The sequence below is a fragment of the Malania oleifera genome, chromosome 7 (assembly GCF_029873635.1).
Source record: "Malania oleifera isolate guangnan ecotype guangnan chromosome 7, ASM2987363v1, whole genome shotgun sequence".
Taxonomy (NCBI): Eukaryota; Viridiplantae; Streptophyta; class Magnoliopsida; order Santalales; family Ximeniaceae; genus Malania; species Malania oleifera.
Window position 1 is genome coordinate 12,173,601 of NC_080423.1, and position 18,944 is coordinate 12,192,544.

At 36.1% G+C, this 18,944-nt stretch overlaps 1 protein-coding gene across 2 annotated transcripts; it reads right to left on the reverse strand.

The window, feature by feature from the left end:
- Positions 1 to 515: 515 nt before the first annotated feature.
- LOC131159194 (protein NEN4) lies at positions 516 to 3,260 on the reverse strand. Of its 2 annotated transcripts, XM_058113912.1 has the most exons (5): positions 2,363 to 3,260; positions 1,831 to 1,877; positions 1,658 to 1,721; positions 1,310 to 1,496; positions 516 to 1,110 (listed from the first exon to the last, which is right to left on the reverse strand). In XM_058113912.1, the coding sequence occupies exons 1-5, from the start codon at positions 2,819 to 2,821 to the stop codon at positions 1,064 to 1,066; spliced, it is 804 nt and encodes a 267-aa protein (XP_057969895.1). In that variant the 5' UTR covers positions 2,822 to 3,260; the 3' UTR covers positions 516 to 1,063. The 2 variants fall into 2 exon arrangements, with proteins under 2 accessions (XP_057969895.1, XP_057969894.1); XM_058113911.1 differs by having other exon boundaries at positions 516 to 1,496; positions 2,363 to 3,216.
- Between the last annotated feature and the right edge of the window lie 15,684 nt (positions 3,261 to 18,944).

Here is an 18,944-nt window from a genome sequence, read left to right on the forward strand (position 1 = left end):
ACCCCAAATATATCATTATTACGAAAATCAGTTGTCAAATCAACACCTACTATAAATCAACAGAAAATTAAGGCGCTACATTGATGAGGGTGGTTACGAAACCACCCAAGTCAATTGTTCAGTCAATTCATGCCAATGCTGTAATGACCATAAAGATTACAGTGATTCACGCCAAGCGCCATAATACGCTCATAAATAGCATATCACCTAGGGTCAAACCTCACCAATATAAAAAAAAAAAAAAAAAGGACACCATGAAGAGGTAAAACACCTCATTCCAACCTATTACGTTACTGTTGCATAAAACCTCTCAAGCAAATCTCTTACTTAGGCATTAGAGCAATCCCCCAGAGTACACCCCGAGTTCTTTAATCCGTTAGTATTTTCTTTTTTTCAGGTGATCGTGACCCGAGAACACTTCAAAGGTCATTTAACTTTTCGTTCAGCAACAAGAATAAATCAATTTAATGAAAACAAATTAAACGATTGCATATTATTCACACATGGCGGGCGCATTAATGTAAAATCATTGGTATTTATATTAATGAATTGTTCATCTTTGTATGAAAAGGCAGCAGCCATATGTATATACATGGGCATGAGGGAATGGTATTCCCTCCCTGGATATTCCTTTCTGCAAGTGAGTCATTAATTTTTGTTGCCGCCGGTGCCATAGTTTTATCCGATTGTGATTTTGTGTCTCAAAGGCCCATTCCATTTTAGAGAGAGCGGCTCTAGCTAGCTAGCCAGCCTTGTTGATGAACAGATATATATGATCTCATTAATTCTCCAGCTTTGCTTGAACAGGAGCAGCTTAATTTGCTTGAATCATTTCACATTAAAATGGTTCAATTCCCTTCAATGAAGTCTTTCGTTTTGTGTTCATCTGCTGGTTTAACTTCCAGTACTGTCTTCCAATGGAGCACAAGGCCTGCAGGTGGGAGAGTTGGTTAATTAAGCATCTGCAGATGCAACAGACCAGACCAGGAGTTCTCACTGTCGTGGTAGAGAATAAGATTTATTGAGCAAGTTGTTCATCAGGGCGGGCTTCTCCTCTTGAGCTTTACATAATACAATATCCTTGATCTCTCTTTCTCTCATATGTGCTTTCTTTGAAAAACATGAAAAAGAACAAAACAAAACCATCATCATTATTATGCAGTGGTTAATTGATTCTGCATATGAAATATTGAACCATATTATGCACTATATACTTCTTGGGGAGGAAGAGGAGAGAAAAGAAAAAAAGAAAAGAAAAGAAAGGAACAGAAAACTAATAGAAGAAGAAAAGAGCAAATGAAAGAGGAACCTTTTCCAGACTTTAATTCTCTGGCATAGGGAGCTACTGCTTTCCTGTATCCAAGTGAAGTTGGGGGAGATTTACGCCTGCAGCTTTCTTCTGATTTCTGCCATTTCCCCTTGCTTCTGCTTCTTGTTACGACCGTGGGATTGCCCAGCTGCCAATTGCCATTCAACAGACTCGGAAGGCTTGATTCCTAATAATAATTAACATGCATTTATATATAATTAAGAGCAAAATATGTAAATATTCAGTGAGATAGATTGATCCATCATTAGGATTAAATTAGTAATTGGGGAGTTTAGAAGCTAGCTAGCTGTTTTATATATACGTAGAAGGGATTTAGTAATTATGTACCAAGAGCAGCACAGTTGCACAATGCTTCAGAACTTCCAGATTCATCCGAACATCGTCTAGGCTTCTGTTTTAGGCATTCACAAAGAAGAACATATATGCATGGAGGTCTTTATTACACTTTATATATATGATTCAAGAATGCTTGTACAACCGTAGTTAGAGAGATTTGATACCTATGCTTCTGCTGGCCAAGCCCAAAGTAAGCACCCAATGTTGCCATCTATTTAAAATAAGTTGGAACCAGAGCTGGTAAGCTACATTAATGTTGTGCTGAATTGTAAATGTAAATGGACCAAACATGATGAAGGATCTTATACTATTAGTTCAAACAAGATTAAAAAAAAAATTAAATTCTAGCTATTATATATTTCTTTCCTTTCTCTGGCTTTTGTTAAGTTCCATACAGTGCTACTACTATAAGCAACCAACGCAATTTAAGCCTCTGCTACACAAATTTTAATCCTCAATTGATCATTTAGACATGTCTCAAATCCCCATCACCCTATCATTGGTTCATTCATCTATCGCCAAAAATTAACTCCGGATATTGCAGAAATCATTTGATGTAGGGACATTTATATATGCAGTACCCTTTACTTTGAAAGGATGAAATTTAATTTTAACTTGCATGTGTCATCGCATAGTAATCTGAATGTTGCATTGAAAGGGAAATTTTTATTCATCACAACAATTTTCACAATGTACCTTCATGTTCCCAGCTCTTCTGCCAAACTTACGGGATAAGACCCCAAGCGAATCAATCACGGCAGCCGGGACCGGAGCCGGCCGGCCGATCTCTGTAAAGGCTTCCTTGATACGAACACAATCAAATCTCTGGATATTATGCCCTGCCCATATTCTACCGTTGAGAATGCTGTATATCCGATCAGCAACCTCCTCGAAGACTGGTGCGGTCGTGACAGCGTCGCGGGTGATGCCGTCGCGACGGCTCGACCTCAAGGCAACGGGGGACAAGTCCCCCGCAGGCCTTATCAGGGTGCAGAAGCTCTCGAGCTCAACCAGATTTCGGGGGCAAACTACGATTGCGCCGAACTCTAGTACCCAGAACCTTTGTCTGGCTCTGTTGGGTACTGTTGTTTCAACGTCGAAGAACACAATTTGTGAGGACGTGCCTTCATTGTTTGAGTAATTACATGCTGCCATTTGTGGCTAGAGAATCAATGGCTTCCTGTTTTTTGTTTAAAGAGCGAAGTTCTCTCGATCTATGTCGTCTTCTTCGTTGCATGTTCTTCTTGTTATATATATATAAATGGTGGGTAAAGGAAGAAGAAGAAGAGAAGGATGGATGGGTGGGTTAATGAAGGGAATACCTGGAAAGGGAGATTGATTGCCATGTGGTTCAAGTCAATGGAGTTTGGGGTTTGGATGAAGATTCCTTGGCTTCATTGGGATGTCCTGTGCAGAGCAACTCTCATCTGCTGGGTAATGGGTATACCTTCTCTCTCTCTCTCTCTCTCTCTCTCTCTACTTTTAGTTGCTTTCTGAGCTTAAAGCTTTGCAGGGGTCCCAAACTTCCTCGCCCTTTTTTTGGCATGCATGGCTTGGTGTGCGTTGGAAGCAAAGAGTATTGCAGATAAAGAAAATTGATTCTTTTTTATCATTTGATTCTGTACCCTAAAAAAGCTCAGCATATGCTTAACCAATAACAACGTGCTAGATTAGTAAACAAAGTAAAATAAAAAGAACACCACTTTTTGTGATTTATGTTGCATCTGCACAACCTGAGCTTCATTGTAGGAGAAATTATAGAAGGGCTATCCTCCTACTTATCTATTGTTGAAATTATGAAAGAATTTCAATTGCATTCATACTTGAAAAGTAAATTACAACAGCTATATATATAATAATTCAACAACTGAATTAACAATCGAAGAATAAAAAATAACAACTTAATAACAACACGCTTGAACTAAACATTAACTGCTGCTACTAACTCTATTACAACTAATTTAACTAACTAATGCTACTGTTTGTGAAGAGATGATTTGTTGTTGTTTTGTTATTGCAGCATCTGATGGAGAGTTGGAGAGCTACTGCTGCTACTGCATATTTTAGCCTGATAAAGAATTGTTGCTATTGCTGCTGTGTTAAAGCAGCATATACAACATTTGTTAATCTGTTAATACACCCCCTCAAAATGGAGATGATGAATAAACATTCAACACATCCATCTTGCACAAAAGATGATGAAAAGCATCAAATCCTAATGCCTCTATAAAAATATCTGCTAACTGGTGATGAGTGGAAACATGAAGAATGTGGAGAAACCCAGCTTGGCCAAGTGACAATCAATGTCTATATGTTTCATCCTTTCATGAAAAACAGGGTTAGGGGCAATGTGCATAGCAACTTGATTATCACATAACAAAGAAATAGGCAAAGACATCGAAAAACCATGATCATTAAGCAAGGTGACAAGCCAAGTTAATTCACGAGTAGTAGTTGTCATAGCATGGTATTCAACTTCAACAGAAGACTGAGAGATAGTAGCTTGTTTCTTAGATCGCCATGAAACAAGTAAGTTACCAAGGAAGATACAAAACCCAATAACTGATCAGCGAGAATCAGAACAACTAGCCTAGTCTGAATTAGTAAAGCTAGTAAGTTTGAGGGATGAATGAGCAAGAAAGAAAAGACCTTGTCCAAAAGAAGATTTAAGATATCGAAGCACATGATGAGCAGCATGAAGATGAGGTAACCATGGGGTATCCATGAACTGAGCAAGAGTTTGTACAGAGAAAGTAAGGTTAGATCTAGTAATTGCGAGATATAACAATCTTCCAATAAGATGACGATATTGTAAAGGATCTAAAATCAAATCACCCTCAAACCGAGAAAGGTTAAGATATTGAGTCATAGGAAAAGATACAGGCTTAGAACCAAGAAAATGAGCATCTTGTAGAACATCCAATGTATATTTGCATTGGCAAAGAAAAAATCCCTTGGAAGAACGAGCAACTTCAAGCCCCAAAAAATATCGTGAGCAACCAAGATCCTTGATCTAAAAAGCCAAGTGAAGAAATTGTTTAATGGCAGTGATAGAATCAATACTAGAACTGGCAATTATAATATCATTGACATATACCAGAAGGGCAATGAAAACTGAAGCAAAAATCTGAATAAAAAGACATGAATCAGACTAATAAAATCCATAAGCAAGTAAAGTAGCAGCAAGCTTAGAAAACCATTGCAATGAGGCCTGCTTCAAACCATAAAGACTCTTATGAAGTCTACAAACCAAATCAATCGCCCCCTTTGTCCATAACCAAGGGGAAGTTTCATATAGACTTCCTTTGATAAATCACCATGTAAGAAGGCATTGTTGACATCGAGCTGATGAACAAACCAATTTTTAGTTGCAGCAATAGCTAATAGACAACGTATGGAGACCATTTTAGCAATCAGAGAGAAAGTTTCAAAATAATCAATGCCTTCTTGTTGAGTGTAGCCTTTAGCTACTAATCGAGCCTTATATCGTTTGATGGAACCATTTGAATTGTACTTAATACGATATACCCACTTGCAGCCAATGGGTTTGTGACCAGGAGGTAATGAAGTAAGTGACCAAGTTTGGTTTTCCTCAAGTGCATGTATCTCCTTGGCCATGGCATCACGCCATTTAGCAATTTGAACAGCTTGATGATAATATTGTGGTTTAGTATGAACAAATACATTCAATACAAAAGAACGATAGGCTGAAGAAAGATTACGGTATGATAAAACAGTAGATAAAGGATACAAATTACCTATGGATGAAAGGTTTGAGCTGTAAAGATGAGAAGGGACTGAGGTAAAATTGCTGGTCAAGGAACAGTGATAGTCACGAAGATAAGAAGGTGTATGTCTGAGGTGTGTTGTACGTTGAAGAGGAAGAGAATTAGAGTGAGAAAGAAGATCAAATGAGAGAGGAGAAGATGAGGGCATGCTGGTTGATGAAGATGAAGTGTTTGATGAAAAAATAGGAATATCAAAAGAAGAATCTATTTGAGGAGTAGGCTAAACAACATCATAAAATGATGGTTTCATAAGAAATTTGAAGATAAAGAAGCAAAAGGAAATTCATTTTCATGGAAAATAACATCACAAGAAACAAAGATTTGATGGGATTGTAAATCAAACAGTTTGTAACCTTTGATGCTGAATGGATAGCCAAGAAATATACAACGACAAGAATAAGCATAAAATTTATGACGATTGAAAGGAAGAGTAGTAGAAAAATTGTTAGAATTGGTGTATTCGCAAGAGGGGAGTGAATTGGGTATTTAAAAATTCTTCCTAGGTTTAACTAATCCAACAACAATATTTCACAATCTAAAGTCTTTCTAAGCATATACCAATTGCACAGATAATATGTGAAAATTAAATCATGCACAACATTCACAATATATTGAATATAACATACACGTGCAGGAATATAAAGCAGAATTATAAAGTGCACACACGATATTTTATCGGGGTTCAGCCAATACTGCCTACGTCCCCGCCTCAGCTTGCAAGCCCGAGAATTACCACTATTACTCACTTAACCGGTTACAACCAGGTTAAATTTCTAGGGTTGACCTCAACCTTTATACACTCTCTTTATAGGGGCGGAAAAGGCCCTACCGATCCTTATAGGTTGGATCAACACCCCCTCAGGCCACACCTGGAATACAATCAGATAAACTTTTTCATACAATGAAAAGTGCTTCTAACACAAGCATATTTGTACAAAAATTTAGTTCAGTATAATCAATGCACATCAACAAGATAAGAACTATAAACTCAGTGTAACGATGTGTAATAACACTCAATCTAATATCTATAGGCAATCAATTACAAGAGTGTATTTTTAAACATTCTTTGAAACAATATATCAAAGTATCTCAATCACAAGTATGGTTTCAAAGATATCCAACAAATGTAATCAAAATATCTCAAAAATGATTTTCTCAAAAATCTAGCACAAGAGATATTTGTAGTATAAGCTTGTCAAAATAATTTTTGCACAATCAAAACAAAAGCTTAATGAGTCTTGCAATAATGATGTAAAGACTCATTAGCTAAAAGTTTTCAATGCAAAATGAGTTTATTAGTTAAACCAGGGGGAAAATCTTTAGCTAAACTCTCAATCAAAAAATCATATACACAATCAACATAATGAGAGTTTTAGCAAGTGGCACAATTTAGAATCACTCAAAGATACTCTTAACAAGCTAGATTTGGCAAAGGAATGGCAATGGGCGAGTATTTTGGCTTTGAGTATGAAGAGGGGCTCTAAAAAATTTAGAGAAAATTTTGGCTAATCAAATCCCCTAATCTTGTCTTAAATTTGCAAGTGAACCCATATTTATAGAAAAGGCCTAAATTATAACCATTGGGGATACATAGGAAAGAATTAAAATTATTTTAAATGAGTTTAAGAAAATTAACCCAGTTTAATCCCAATTGACCGTGGTAAAATTTAAGTCGACCCTAGAGTTTTAGTTGACTAAGTCAAGGTTCGGTCGCCCGAACAGACACAACAGAAAAAGTAAATTTTGAAGTTCAGGTGTTTGAATGAGGGTTCAGTTTGCTAACCAAGACGATTTTCCAATCTGTTTGAGGTTCGGTCACCTGATCTCAAGTTCGGTCTGCCGAACTTGAACATTCAGTTGTCTGGGGGCATTTTAAACGTGAAGTTCAGGCACCTGAGTTAGTGAAAAAAGTAAGGACTTGAGTTTGGTCGGTCATGGACACTCAGTTCATTTTGAGTTCGGTCGCCTGAAGTCAGGTCAACTTTTTGACCATTCAATGGTTTGGTTGACTGAGGTGTTTTGAACACCAAGGTTCGGTCACCCGAAGCCCTATAATTTTAGTCCTTCAAGTCCTGCTTCAATTCAATTGTCTCCCCTAATAGTATATGTGATAATGAGGACTAACCTAAGTACAAGTGCAAGGATCTAGGGTCTTTTCTAAGGTTTTAAGCATTTTAACTTAGCCTAAAAAACCTGGAGTGTCTAAGGTCTCTCAATTTCCAAGTGATGTGTAGGGACCTAAAGTCGTTCTAAGGCCTTTGAGCTTGTAGTTCCTACATGCATGATATGTATATTATTATAGATCGATAATTAATTATTATAGATCCAATGAATTGAATATGAATTATAAAGAAATTGGATACTTTGGGTCTTCTTTTTCTTCAAGCCACTATGTGTCGCTATATGATTTTTCCAATTTGATCATGCACACAAAATCAGTAAACATTAAATACCTTGTATTTATCATTATCAAAAATGAGATAGGACTCAAAAAGTCAACAAAAACAAAGTGCACCAATGACCCATATGTGAGAATAAACAGGAGGTTTGCCAAATAAAATTTCATAAGGGGTTTTATTTGATAAGAGAGGAGTAGGTGTGCGATTGATGATAAAGGCAACTGCTAAAATACAGTCAGACTAGAAAGGTAATGGGAGATGAGCTTGAAAACGAATTACTCTTGCAACATTAAGCAAATGTTGGCGTTTTCGTTCCCAAACAAAATTTTGTTGAGGAGTACTAGCACATGATTTTTTATGGATAATGGCATTTGAGTGATAGAAATTAGTCATATTGAATTTTGGACCATTATCAGTTCTAATGATCTTAACAGTGGTCTGAAATTGATTGTTAACTAAAGCAAAAAATGAATGAAGTAACATACGAGTCTTAAATTTTGATTTCATAAGAAAAATCCATGTGCATCTGGAATAATCATCAACAATAGACAAAAAATAATGAAAGCCTTGTAATGAAGGAGTTGCAAATGGACCCCAAATGTCCACATGAATCAAATGAAAAATAAAAGTGGATACAAATTGACTATGATGAAATGGAAGTCTATGTTGTTTTGCAAGTGGAAAAACATTACAAGTATGATTAGTTGAAGTAGGAAATGAAATACAGTCATGTAGCAAATACAATCGTTCAGAAAAGAGATGACCTAGTCGTTGATGCCAAAGATCAAACAATTGATGTGCGTTATTTGAAGAAGAAGAGGTATTGATAGTATGTGTTGTAGAACAACTATCATTTGAAAAAGGAAGCAGATGATAGAGGCCATTAGATAGTCTGCCCAGTCCAATCGTCTTCCACAACCACAGGTCCTGAATGAAACAAAAAATGAAGAAAAAATTAGACAACATGCTAGTAAGGATGATAGTTTACTAGCAAAAATAAGATTGAATTTGAAAGAGGGAATGCAAAGAACATCATGTAAAACTAAAGAAGATGAGAGACAAACAGTTCCATTTGGCAAATTAACAGAGGCTTTTACAGAAAAAAGTAATGAAAGTTAAGAGATGAACATTACTAACCATGTGATAACTTGCACCCATGTTTATTATCCAAGAAGTGGAAGAAGAAAAAGAAAAAGAACAATTGGAAACAAAAATAGAAGATGAAGTTGAAGAATATATACATGTCATATGCATTGAGTTTAAAAAAGAGCTACCAGTTGGAACAGTAGAGGCCACCAAAGCTGAAGATGATGGAGGTGAAGGCTGAAGAAGAGCCAATAATTGAGTACACTATTCTTGAGTAAAAGGTAAGGAAGGAATATCTGAGATAACCTGATTTGCAGAAGAATTTTTAGCATTTGGCAATAGTATGGCCTAAAATTCTACAATGAGAGCATACAAGCTCGTCTTTCCTAAAAGGCTTTGTAGTAGTTTATGGTAGTTTAACAGTTGTAACCATGGCAGCAAAATAAAAAATCGGAGCTGAAACTGAAGTAAGCTGTCATTGACCTTCATCTTGAAGTAGCAGAGAAAATGCCTTGTTAATGGTAGGAAGAGGATCCATCATTAACAATTGACCTCGTATTGCTGAGAAGGAATCATTTAATCCCATAAGAAATTGAATAGTATAGTCGAATTGCTCACACTCAAACACTTTCTTAAGTGCTCCACAAGAATAGGATGGTGAAAAAGAGCAACAAGAAGTAAGGCACAAAGTCTAAAGCTTATCCCAAAGAGTCTTCAATTGACTGTAATACTGAGTGAGGGTAATTGCCCTTGAGAACGATATGAGATTGACTTCTTCAGTTGATAGACCCATGGTGCACTACTCCTGGAAGAACGTTGTTGCAGATCCAGCGAAATTTTTCTTGCATTATCAGAGAACATGACACTGGATGTAATGTCCTTAGACAATGAATTTGTGATCCATGCAACAACCATTGAATTGCAGCACCCCCATGCAAACCGAAGAAGAATAGATGTTGTATATGTTGCTTTAACACAACAACAACAACAATAGTTATCCTTCAGGCTACAATACACAGCAGTAGCAGCTCTCCATCAGATGCTGCAATAACAGGGCAACAACAGATCATCTCTTCATAAGAGGTAGCATTAGATAGTTAAATTTGTTGTAACAAAGTTAGCAGCAGCAGTTAATGTTTAGTTCAAGCATTGTTATTGAGTTATTAGTTTTTATTCTTCGGTTGTTAATTTAGTTGTTGAATTATTGCATATATACATGTTGTAATTTACTTTTTAAGTATGAATGCAATTGAAATTCTTTCATAATTTCAACATGGTATCAGAGCAATTTTGAGTTCTTTCCGCATTTCATTTGTATCTTGTTTCTTCTTGAAGCATTCTTGAAGCTTTCATGGCTTCCACCAATTCATCTTCTTCCCTACTACTTCCTCAATTCATCAACTGTGGATGATTTCATTAATCCTTATTTTTTGCATCATGTGGATAGTCATGTTGTTGCTCTGTTATTGTAGCATCTGATGGAGAGCTGGAGAGCTACTGTTGCGGCTGTTGTGTATTGCAGCTTGATGGAGAACTGTTGCTACTGTGTTAAAGCAGCATATACAACATATGTTAATCTGTTAATATCTATGTATATGTTTTTTGAATGTGAAATATATCACTGTGAGTTTCACATTTTTAATTTTCCATATTATAGAACTCTTAGTAATATATTATTCATAACAGGCTCACATATATGATCGATACGGCCCTATACATGTCTCACTCTTTTATTTCCCTCTTATCACCTAAGCCTATAATATTCTTATGATGGGAGCATTTAATAATTCTATTAGGACCATTCTTTCCATAAGCACCTTAACCTCACCTTGTCAAAATCCAAAAAAGTGCAATAGATAGTGTATCATTGAACTTTATATAATGTTAATCCTCACACGCCAGAGACTTAAGGATACAAGAGCTCAATTGTCATCTCCTTTTGCGTGTAATGTTATGGCCCCTGATAAAGCAGTTCCTTAAAAAAAATTTCACATTTTTTAACTTTAATTTTTTCATGGATGTGACATTTTTAACATATATTTTCTTAAAATAAAGAAATTTTGGTTAAAAATGAAGATTTATAAATGATACATAAATTGTCACACTAGTGGATATAAAGACATGTTCAGTTGTCAAAAATATTTAACTTTTTAAATAATTACAAAATGTTTTAATATTTTCAAATTGTATACAATAATTTAGGAAACAATAAAAATATATTTTCAAACTTTTCAATAAAAAAATGTAAAAATTAAAAAAGAAATAATACTTTATAATTATTTCAAAAATCAAACCTAAACAAAAATTTACAAGTCAACAAGGCCTAGATGTCTTGAAAAAGAGTTTAAGATAGGAGTATCATTTTCTAGGGAAAAAGAAAAAAGAAAATACTATTGACACCAAACGCATGCCGGTTGTTGCTAATAGGCTCATAGGACGCAGTGATCTAGTATTCATTTTCCCTATCCCTTATTTATGATGCCTATTTAAAATATTCTTGAAAAAAATGGTTCTTAACCCTTAATTTATTAAAATATTATTTGAAAACATAAATTTTAAAGTTTTGAATTTGAATCTATGCGAATTTAGATAAATTTTAATACAATTTCATATTATATTTTATTTAAATCTATACAATGCAAGTCCCAAATTAATTGAAAGCTCGAGTTATAATAACCATAAAAGAAACAAATGGCTTTAGACAAATATCATGAGGAATTAATTTATAGATTTTCTATATAATTATAGTATAAAATAAATAGTAATAGATTGAAAATAGTTTTGGAAAAATATAATAACAGAATATAAAAAATATTCAGACATTTAGAAGGATCTATAGGTAAAGAATTAACAGATTATTATAGTCAAGAAAAAGTAAAATTAGAATTAGAAGAAATAGTTTGGTACAGAATATATTTGTCAATAAAAGAATTCAATACTGAAGAAAATACTAAAAGTATGAAAGAAATATTTTTAATCCAACAATACCAAATTGAAATTTAGCTGAAACGAGTTCCCGAATCATGATGATTGAATTAAAGGAAATAGATGATTGGCGAACTGAGGTAAGATCAAATAGAAAAAAAAACTAAGTAAGAATAATAAATAAAAATTTGATAGAAGGATTAGAGAAAGAAATAATAGAAAAAGTTCAATGGGAAAATATATAGAGTTATTAGGACTAATTAGAAGAAATAAACATGAATACTGATACTAAACCCATATAGTCAGAATATTACTATGATTTTATAAGACCATCGCCGGTACTAAATAGACCATAATATAAAGTGTAGGAAATAAAAATAATAATTACCAGGGTATATCAGACTAAGCTGTATATTTGTGAAAAATAGAAAAATAGAACGAGCAATAATAAAATTAGAAAATAACTTAGGATTTAGTCAATTACAAGACAGAAATAATAATTTCGTGTATATCAATATCTCCTCTTTCATAGTTTCTGCGAAGTTGGTGTAAACACTGTATATATGCCGTATTATTTATTCTCCTGCTGGTGGAGCATACCGCATACCTTGGTGCTTTTGAATAATATAGCCATATCTTGGAAGAGTTTCCAAAATATAGACTAAATCATCGTAAAATATAGATTTTAATCCTTTAGTGTTGGGAATAAAGAACAAATTTTCGAAACCTGTGAGAAACAAAATAGAAGAAAAAATACGTCAAAGAAAAATCAATCTCACGCACAAGACAATATTTACGTGGTTCGGTAATTTTGCCTACGTCCACGGAGTTGTAGGGATTTCAATATTATCAGGAAGAAAACACAGAGAGTGCGGCGATACAATGCTCTCCCTCTCGCTCTCTCGCAGGTACAACCACACCAACCCTAATCACCCGAAAGTAATCCTTTCTATATGTTGCGCCTAGGGTTCCGTTCCGAATGAGCTCCAAAAAATTTCACGGTCCAAGCCTTTACTCCATGGACTAAGCCTTAGGATAGAAATCTCTAATTAAGTAGAGGTCGGGTCGTCATCCAAATTAAAACACAACTAGACTCCACAAAAGCCCAACATTTAGCTCTAATAACACTTAATTGGTGAATAAAATCTTCTTCTTGATGAACTTCAGTACTATCTGGATCAAGTGCTTTAGGTGTTAAACCAAATTTGATAATTGCTTCTGTAGGATAGTATCTTCCTTCTTTTGATATTTCTGGTATAGCTCCATAGATAAGATACCGATGTAATAGATGGTTGTCTTCGTAACTGTGACAAATTGGTTCACACCCTTCTTAAAAGCTTCAGGTAGCTCTGCAATATCTTCTTGTTTGGGGCCTAGATAGATTGTAGTTATTAATCCAGCTTTGAACAAAGTAGATACCATTTTTGGATTTGCTCCTAGGTATATGTTAGCTTTGTTGTAGATGCCGTAGTTTAGGGTTTTGAACCCTGGACCTTCAGTTCTTTTTGCCAAAATATCATATTTTTAAAAATATTTTCCCTAGCCTGTTGGCTTTGGGATCTTGTTCTAGATCTAGAAGTTTGAGCAATGTTCATATTTTCAAGAGTAGAAAGCAACCCACTATAGGCAATGGGTTTTGTTTCTGGATTTTCTGTCTTCTTGATCTCTTATGCCAATACCCGCATACTTTGTAATGAAGAAGTTGCTGGAGCCTAAATTTTTTTTTTTATACGAAAAATCCAAATTTATTGATAACCCTAACTTATGGCGGAGGAATACCGTACGTAGTTACAAACATGTCACAAGAGATTTACAAAATAAACTATCAAAACCAGCCTAAACAGCAAAACCAAAACAAGCCTATCAAAATTAATACCATTAACCAACTAAATCAAACTAAACATGCCCATATGTAATCAAAACAAATAAACACAAACAAAAACAAATAACCCGCGAACTGATGTCAATTACTTGTAAAAAAAAATCCGAGGAAAATATAGTAGAACCAAATGATGACAATTAAAGATAAAGACTTAGAATATTCATCTTATCCATACAAACTAGACCTCTCATTTTACTCGGCATCACATCACTTACAAAATATCTCCTCGTATTGTCTCCCTCGCCTTGATGAGTCAAGTAATCCATCACCTGATTACTTTATCTAATTTGATGCTTTATAGAGAACTGAAGGTCTTTCTTTAAAAATTCATAAAAGTCCCATAAGTATTAGAAAGAGCAAATTCTAGATGTGATTCATCCCATCATCAATTTCTAGTCGCTTTCAATACAAATATTATGATATCCCAACTCTTTACAGAACCAAACACCACTAGTAAGAGCCCGCTCCGCTCCATTATTAGTACATGACTCAAAATTTTCAGAGAAAGTGACCTTAATATTGCTTGATAAGTTGCAAATGATACCACCACCATCACAAGAACTCGGATTTCCTTTACAAGAGCCATTTATATTTAGCTTCAACCAATCTACAGGAAACTTTTCCCATACTACTTTTCGAGGAGTTTTAACTTTCAGTGTTATTGTTTTAATTTGGAACTCTTCCAATAAATTCTTATCAATAGAAGGCAGAGAACCCTTCACGCCTTCTTCAATTTTTACGAGTCAAAACCTCACTGATAACCAAACCGCATTCCCCAAATCATACTTATCTTGCTGGAACCTACATATTTTGTATTATAGTTTGTATTTAAGTATCTTCCTCTATCTGAGTACCTATAAATTAAGATACTAGTCGATGAGGTCACCAGTACCTAATATTGTAAATTCTGAGTATTATGAATATTTTTAGAATGTCATTGTACGTACTGAGCTAGTTGAGCAGCTTTAATATGTCATCTATATATCCTTGTCCGTTTGGCTTATAGTGTTTGGGAGCATAGGTTTCAAATCTTGGATTTGGAGTTGGACAATTTCTATACAATTTTATACAACATTTTTATCCAAATTCAATACAACATCACAACAGGAAAAGTGTTCTTTAGCGACAATATATTTAGTGACGATCAATCTTTCGTTGCTAAAAAGGGCCTTTAGTGACCAAAAAATGGAGTCGTCGCTAAAAACATGGGGTTGAAGACCTTTTGCGACGAATTTTGTAACTTCGTCACAAAACGTGGGGCGCGAAAGAGTGAATTTTTTCGCTCAATCGGGAAAAGTTTTTGGTGACAAATTTAATATCACAACAAAAAATGTTCGTCGCTAAAACCCTTTTCGAAGACGATTAAAACAGATGTCATTTTGGTGTTAGATTAAAAGCCCTACTTGATTTCATTATTCCAATTCGTCCCCTAAATTCACTATTCATCACCTGCGGCAGCCTCCCCTTGCGCCTCCATTGTCGCCTGCTCCACCGTGGCCTTCTTTGGTGTCGCCTACTCCTTTGGGGTCTCCTGCTCCTCCGACGTCTTATGGTCCTCTGTCGTCGCCTACACATTTGTCCAGCTAGACATCCAAAGTTGGGTGCTATGTTCTTTTCTAAAGGCTCCAAGGTGCGTTTCAGGCTCTACTTTGTTAAGTAATCTTGCATTTCCATTGAAGGTTCCTCTGTTTCTGTGTTGAATGTACTACCTTGACCTAATGGTAAGGTGAGGGAAATTTAGTAGTGGGTGCCAAAATTTAGATTCCACCTCGATCATTTGTATGTATTGTTGGAGTGTCAAGCTTAAATTAATCTGAGCCGTCCATTCTATGGGAGATCCAGTGGCTGTATGTTTTTTTTTTTTTGTTAGTGGAGGGGCATGGATGTAATTGGCCTTCGTTAGTTGTAAATGAAAAGACAACAGCAGAGGGGCGGGGGAAATTGAATTTCAGCGAGGCAAGGCTTCAGAACAGAAGGCTGGGTTTTCATTTTCTGGGCAGCTTCTTGGGGAAAAGAAAGAGCAGCGCAGAGGGGAGACTTTAGTTTGCTGTTTGCAGCGCAGAAGGAGGTGCTTTTCCCAGCCATGAGAGATGCCTGCAGCAAGTCTTCTTCCTGCGGAACCGCGAGTCTTCACCAGCCGCGAGGGCACCTGCAGCCGAGGGTTCTTCAGCCATGTGAGAGACACCTGCGACCCGAGGAGGCCATCACTGCCGAAAGAGAGCACTTGCAGCCGAGTGAGATCCTTCGCCTGTGCACGGGAGTGAAGGAGACGGCAGGAGGGCGGTCGGTGCTGGGTATCTCCAACGGATGTGTACGCAAGGGTAAGTGAAGGTAAAGACACAGATTTGATTTCTTGGGAGGGGTTTCTTGTAGGGAAATTAGGGAGAACAATAGGAAGAAACCTAGGGTTATTCGCAGGTGCGAAGGGTAGATTTCTTGGGCTGATTTTCAGAAGAAATTGGTAAGACAAGAAAGGTTAAATCTGTGTGTACTTGTATTTATTTTCGCTGGTTTAATATAGTGTCTCAGGAGGTGAGTTTCTGCCATGGATGTAGGCCATGTTTTGGGCCGAACCACATAAATTCGTTCTTGTGGATTGCGACTGTGTGATTGGCATGTTTATGCTTTGCTGAATATTGCTTGGTGAACATATATTTTTTCTTGATCAGACTTAGCACACATACACGCATCAAAATAAACAGGTTTATGTTTAGGTGTTTATTATGGCTGGTTTGGAATTAAATAAAATCTGAAAATAGATTTAGCAATCAACTGGAATTACGCGCAACAAGTGGTATCAGAGCCTGGCTATGTGATGGGGACCGCTAGGTTTGAAATAGAAAAATTCACCGGAAAGAATGAATTTGGTTTGTGGAGGATTAAGATGTGTGCCATCTTGGTATAGCAAGGGCTTGAGGAGGCTCTTCTTGGAGAAAAGAAGGGAGCATCCACTTCACAAGAGGGGAAACAAGATTTTCCCTCCACCGACAAAATGAAGCCCGAAATTCTTCTAAAGGCACATAGTGCCATTATCTTGTCCTTAGGAGACAAAGTGCTTAGGGAAGTTGCCAATGAGGATACGACAGCTGGAGTGTGGTCAAAACTAGAGAGTTTGTACATGACAAAATCCCTAGCAAATAGACTCCATAAGAAGACTAGACTCTACACCTTTAGAATGACCCCTGGAACATCGATTGATGAACATTTAGATGAATTTAATAAAATTCTTTTGGATCTTGCTAATATTGATATTAGTATAGATGAAGAAGACTAGGCAATTCTTTTATTGAGTTCTCTTGATTCCACATATGACCATATTAAAGAAACTATGATGTATGGGAGAGAGAGGCTAACTTTAGAAGATGTGCAAGCTGTTTTGCACTCTAGGGAATTGCACACTAAGTTTGAGTCTAAATTAGGGTCAAGGGAAGGGTTAAATGTAAGAGGTAGGTCTGAAAAGAGGAACGAGAAAGGAAAAGACAAGAGGTCTAGATCAAAGTCTAAGAGCAAGGCACTAAAGTGTTATGCATGTCACAAGGAAGGACATTTTAGGAGGGATTGCCTTGAGAGGAAAAATGGTGCAAATGCCACCACCTCTGAATCAAAGGGTAAGGCAGCTGTAGTTTTAGATGGGTATGATAGTGCGGAAGTGTTGAATGTCTCTGATAGAGATTCAGGAAAAGAATGGATATTAGATTCAGGATGTTCTTTTCACATGTGTCCATTGAAAAACTGGTTTGAGTTCTTTACATGCTTAGAAGGAGGTCATGTTATCCTAGGAAACAATAAGTCATGTAAAATATAGGGTATTGGGACTGTGAGACTTCTAATGCATGATGGGATGGAGAGAGTGCTAAGAGATGTGAGGTACATACCTAAACTGAAGAGAAACTTGATTTCTCTAGGTAGCTTAGATAAGACAGGGTACACATTTAAGTCTGAAGGAGGTAGCCTAAGAGTTTGTAGAGGTTCACTGGTAGTAATGAAAGGGGTGCTAAAGAATGGGCTATACACCTTGGTAGGAAAGACAGTGATTGGTGAGGCTTCACCTATCAATCACAGGGTAAAAAATTAGGTTTCCTTGTGGCATAGTAGGCTAGGACATGTTAGCCTACAGAGCCTAGGACATGTTAGCCTACAGGGCCTAAAGGAGCTGGAGATACATGGGCTCCTTGGAGATAAGAAACTTAAGGAATTGTCATTCTGAGGAGTGTGGCTTGGATAAGTCTACTAGGGTTAGTTTTAAGAAGTCCACTCACACCACGAAACAGACTCTTGATTACATATATTCAGACTGTTAGACACTTTGATACCAGTGACTTGCAGCTTGAGGTGGAGCAACACTCCACTTCTCATAGCCATTTAGAAACAAATGCTGTAATTTTTTAAGGAGCAAAACTCAAAAACAGAAACCTCTGAATTAAGTAAAACTTACCTTCTAGCACGAGATAGGGAGAGGAGGGTCATAAGACCTCCTTAAAGGTATGGGGAAGCTTATATGACAGCTTTTGCTCTTTTTGTTGCTGAAACAGAAATTGAGGTGGAGCTTAGGACTTTTAGAGAGGCCATGGATAGTAAAGAGGCTGAAAAATTGGATTCTTGCAATGCAAAAAGAAATGAAGTCTCTAAACAAGAATGAGACATGGGTGATGGTACCTAGACTGGAAAAACAGAAACTCATAGGATCCAAGTGGATCTTTAAGAGGAAAGAGGGAATCCCTGGAGTTGAACCACCTAGGTTAAAAGTTAGGTTAGTGGCTAAGGGATTTACACAAAGGGAATGGGTAGACTATAATGAAATATTTTTCCCTTGTTGTGAGACATAATTCTATTAGAATTCTATTATCCTTTGTTGCTGTACATGACTTGCATTTGGAACAACTTGATGCTAAAACTGCTTTCTTGCATGGTATTTTAGAAGAAACAGTTTATATGCAACCTTCTGAGGGGTTTGATACGGAAATGAATAAAAATCATGTACGTTTATTAAAGAAATCTTTATATGGGTTGAAACAATCACCTAGACAATGGTATAAACGATTTGATTCTTACATGATTCAAAATGATTTCTGTAGAAGCAATTATGATGGTTGTGTTTATTTTAAATCATGTGATAAATGTCATATATATTTGCTATTATATGTTGATGACATGTTGGTTGCTTGTCAAGACATGGATATGTTAAATCAAGTTAAGTG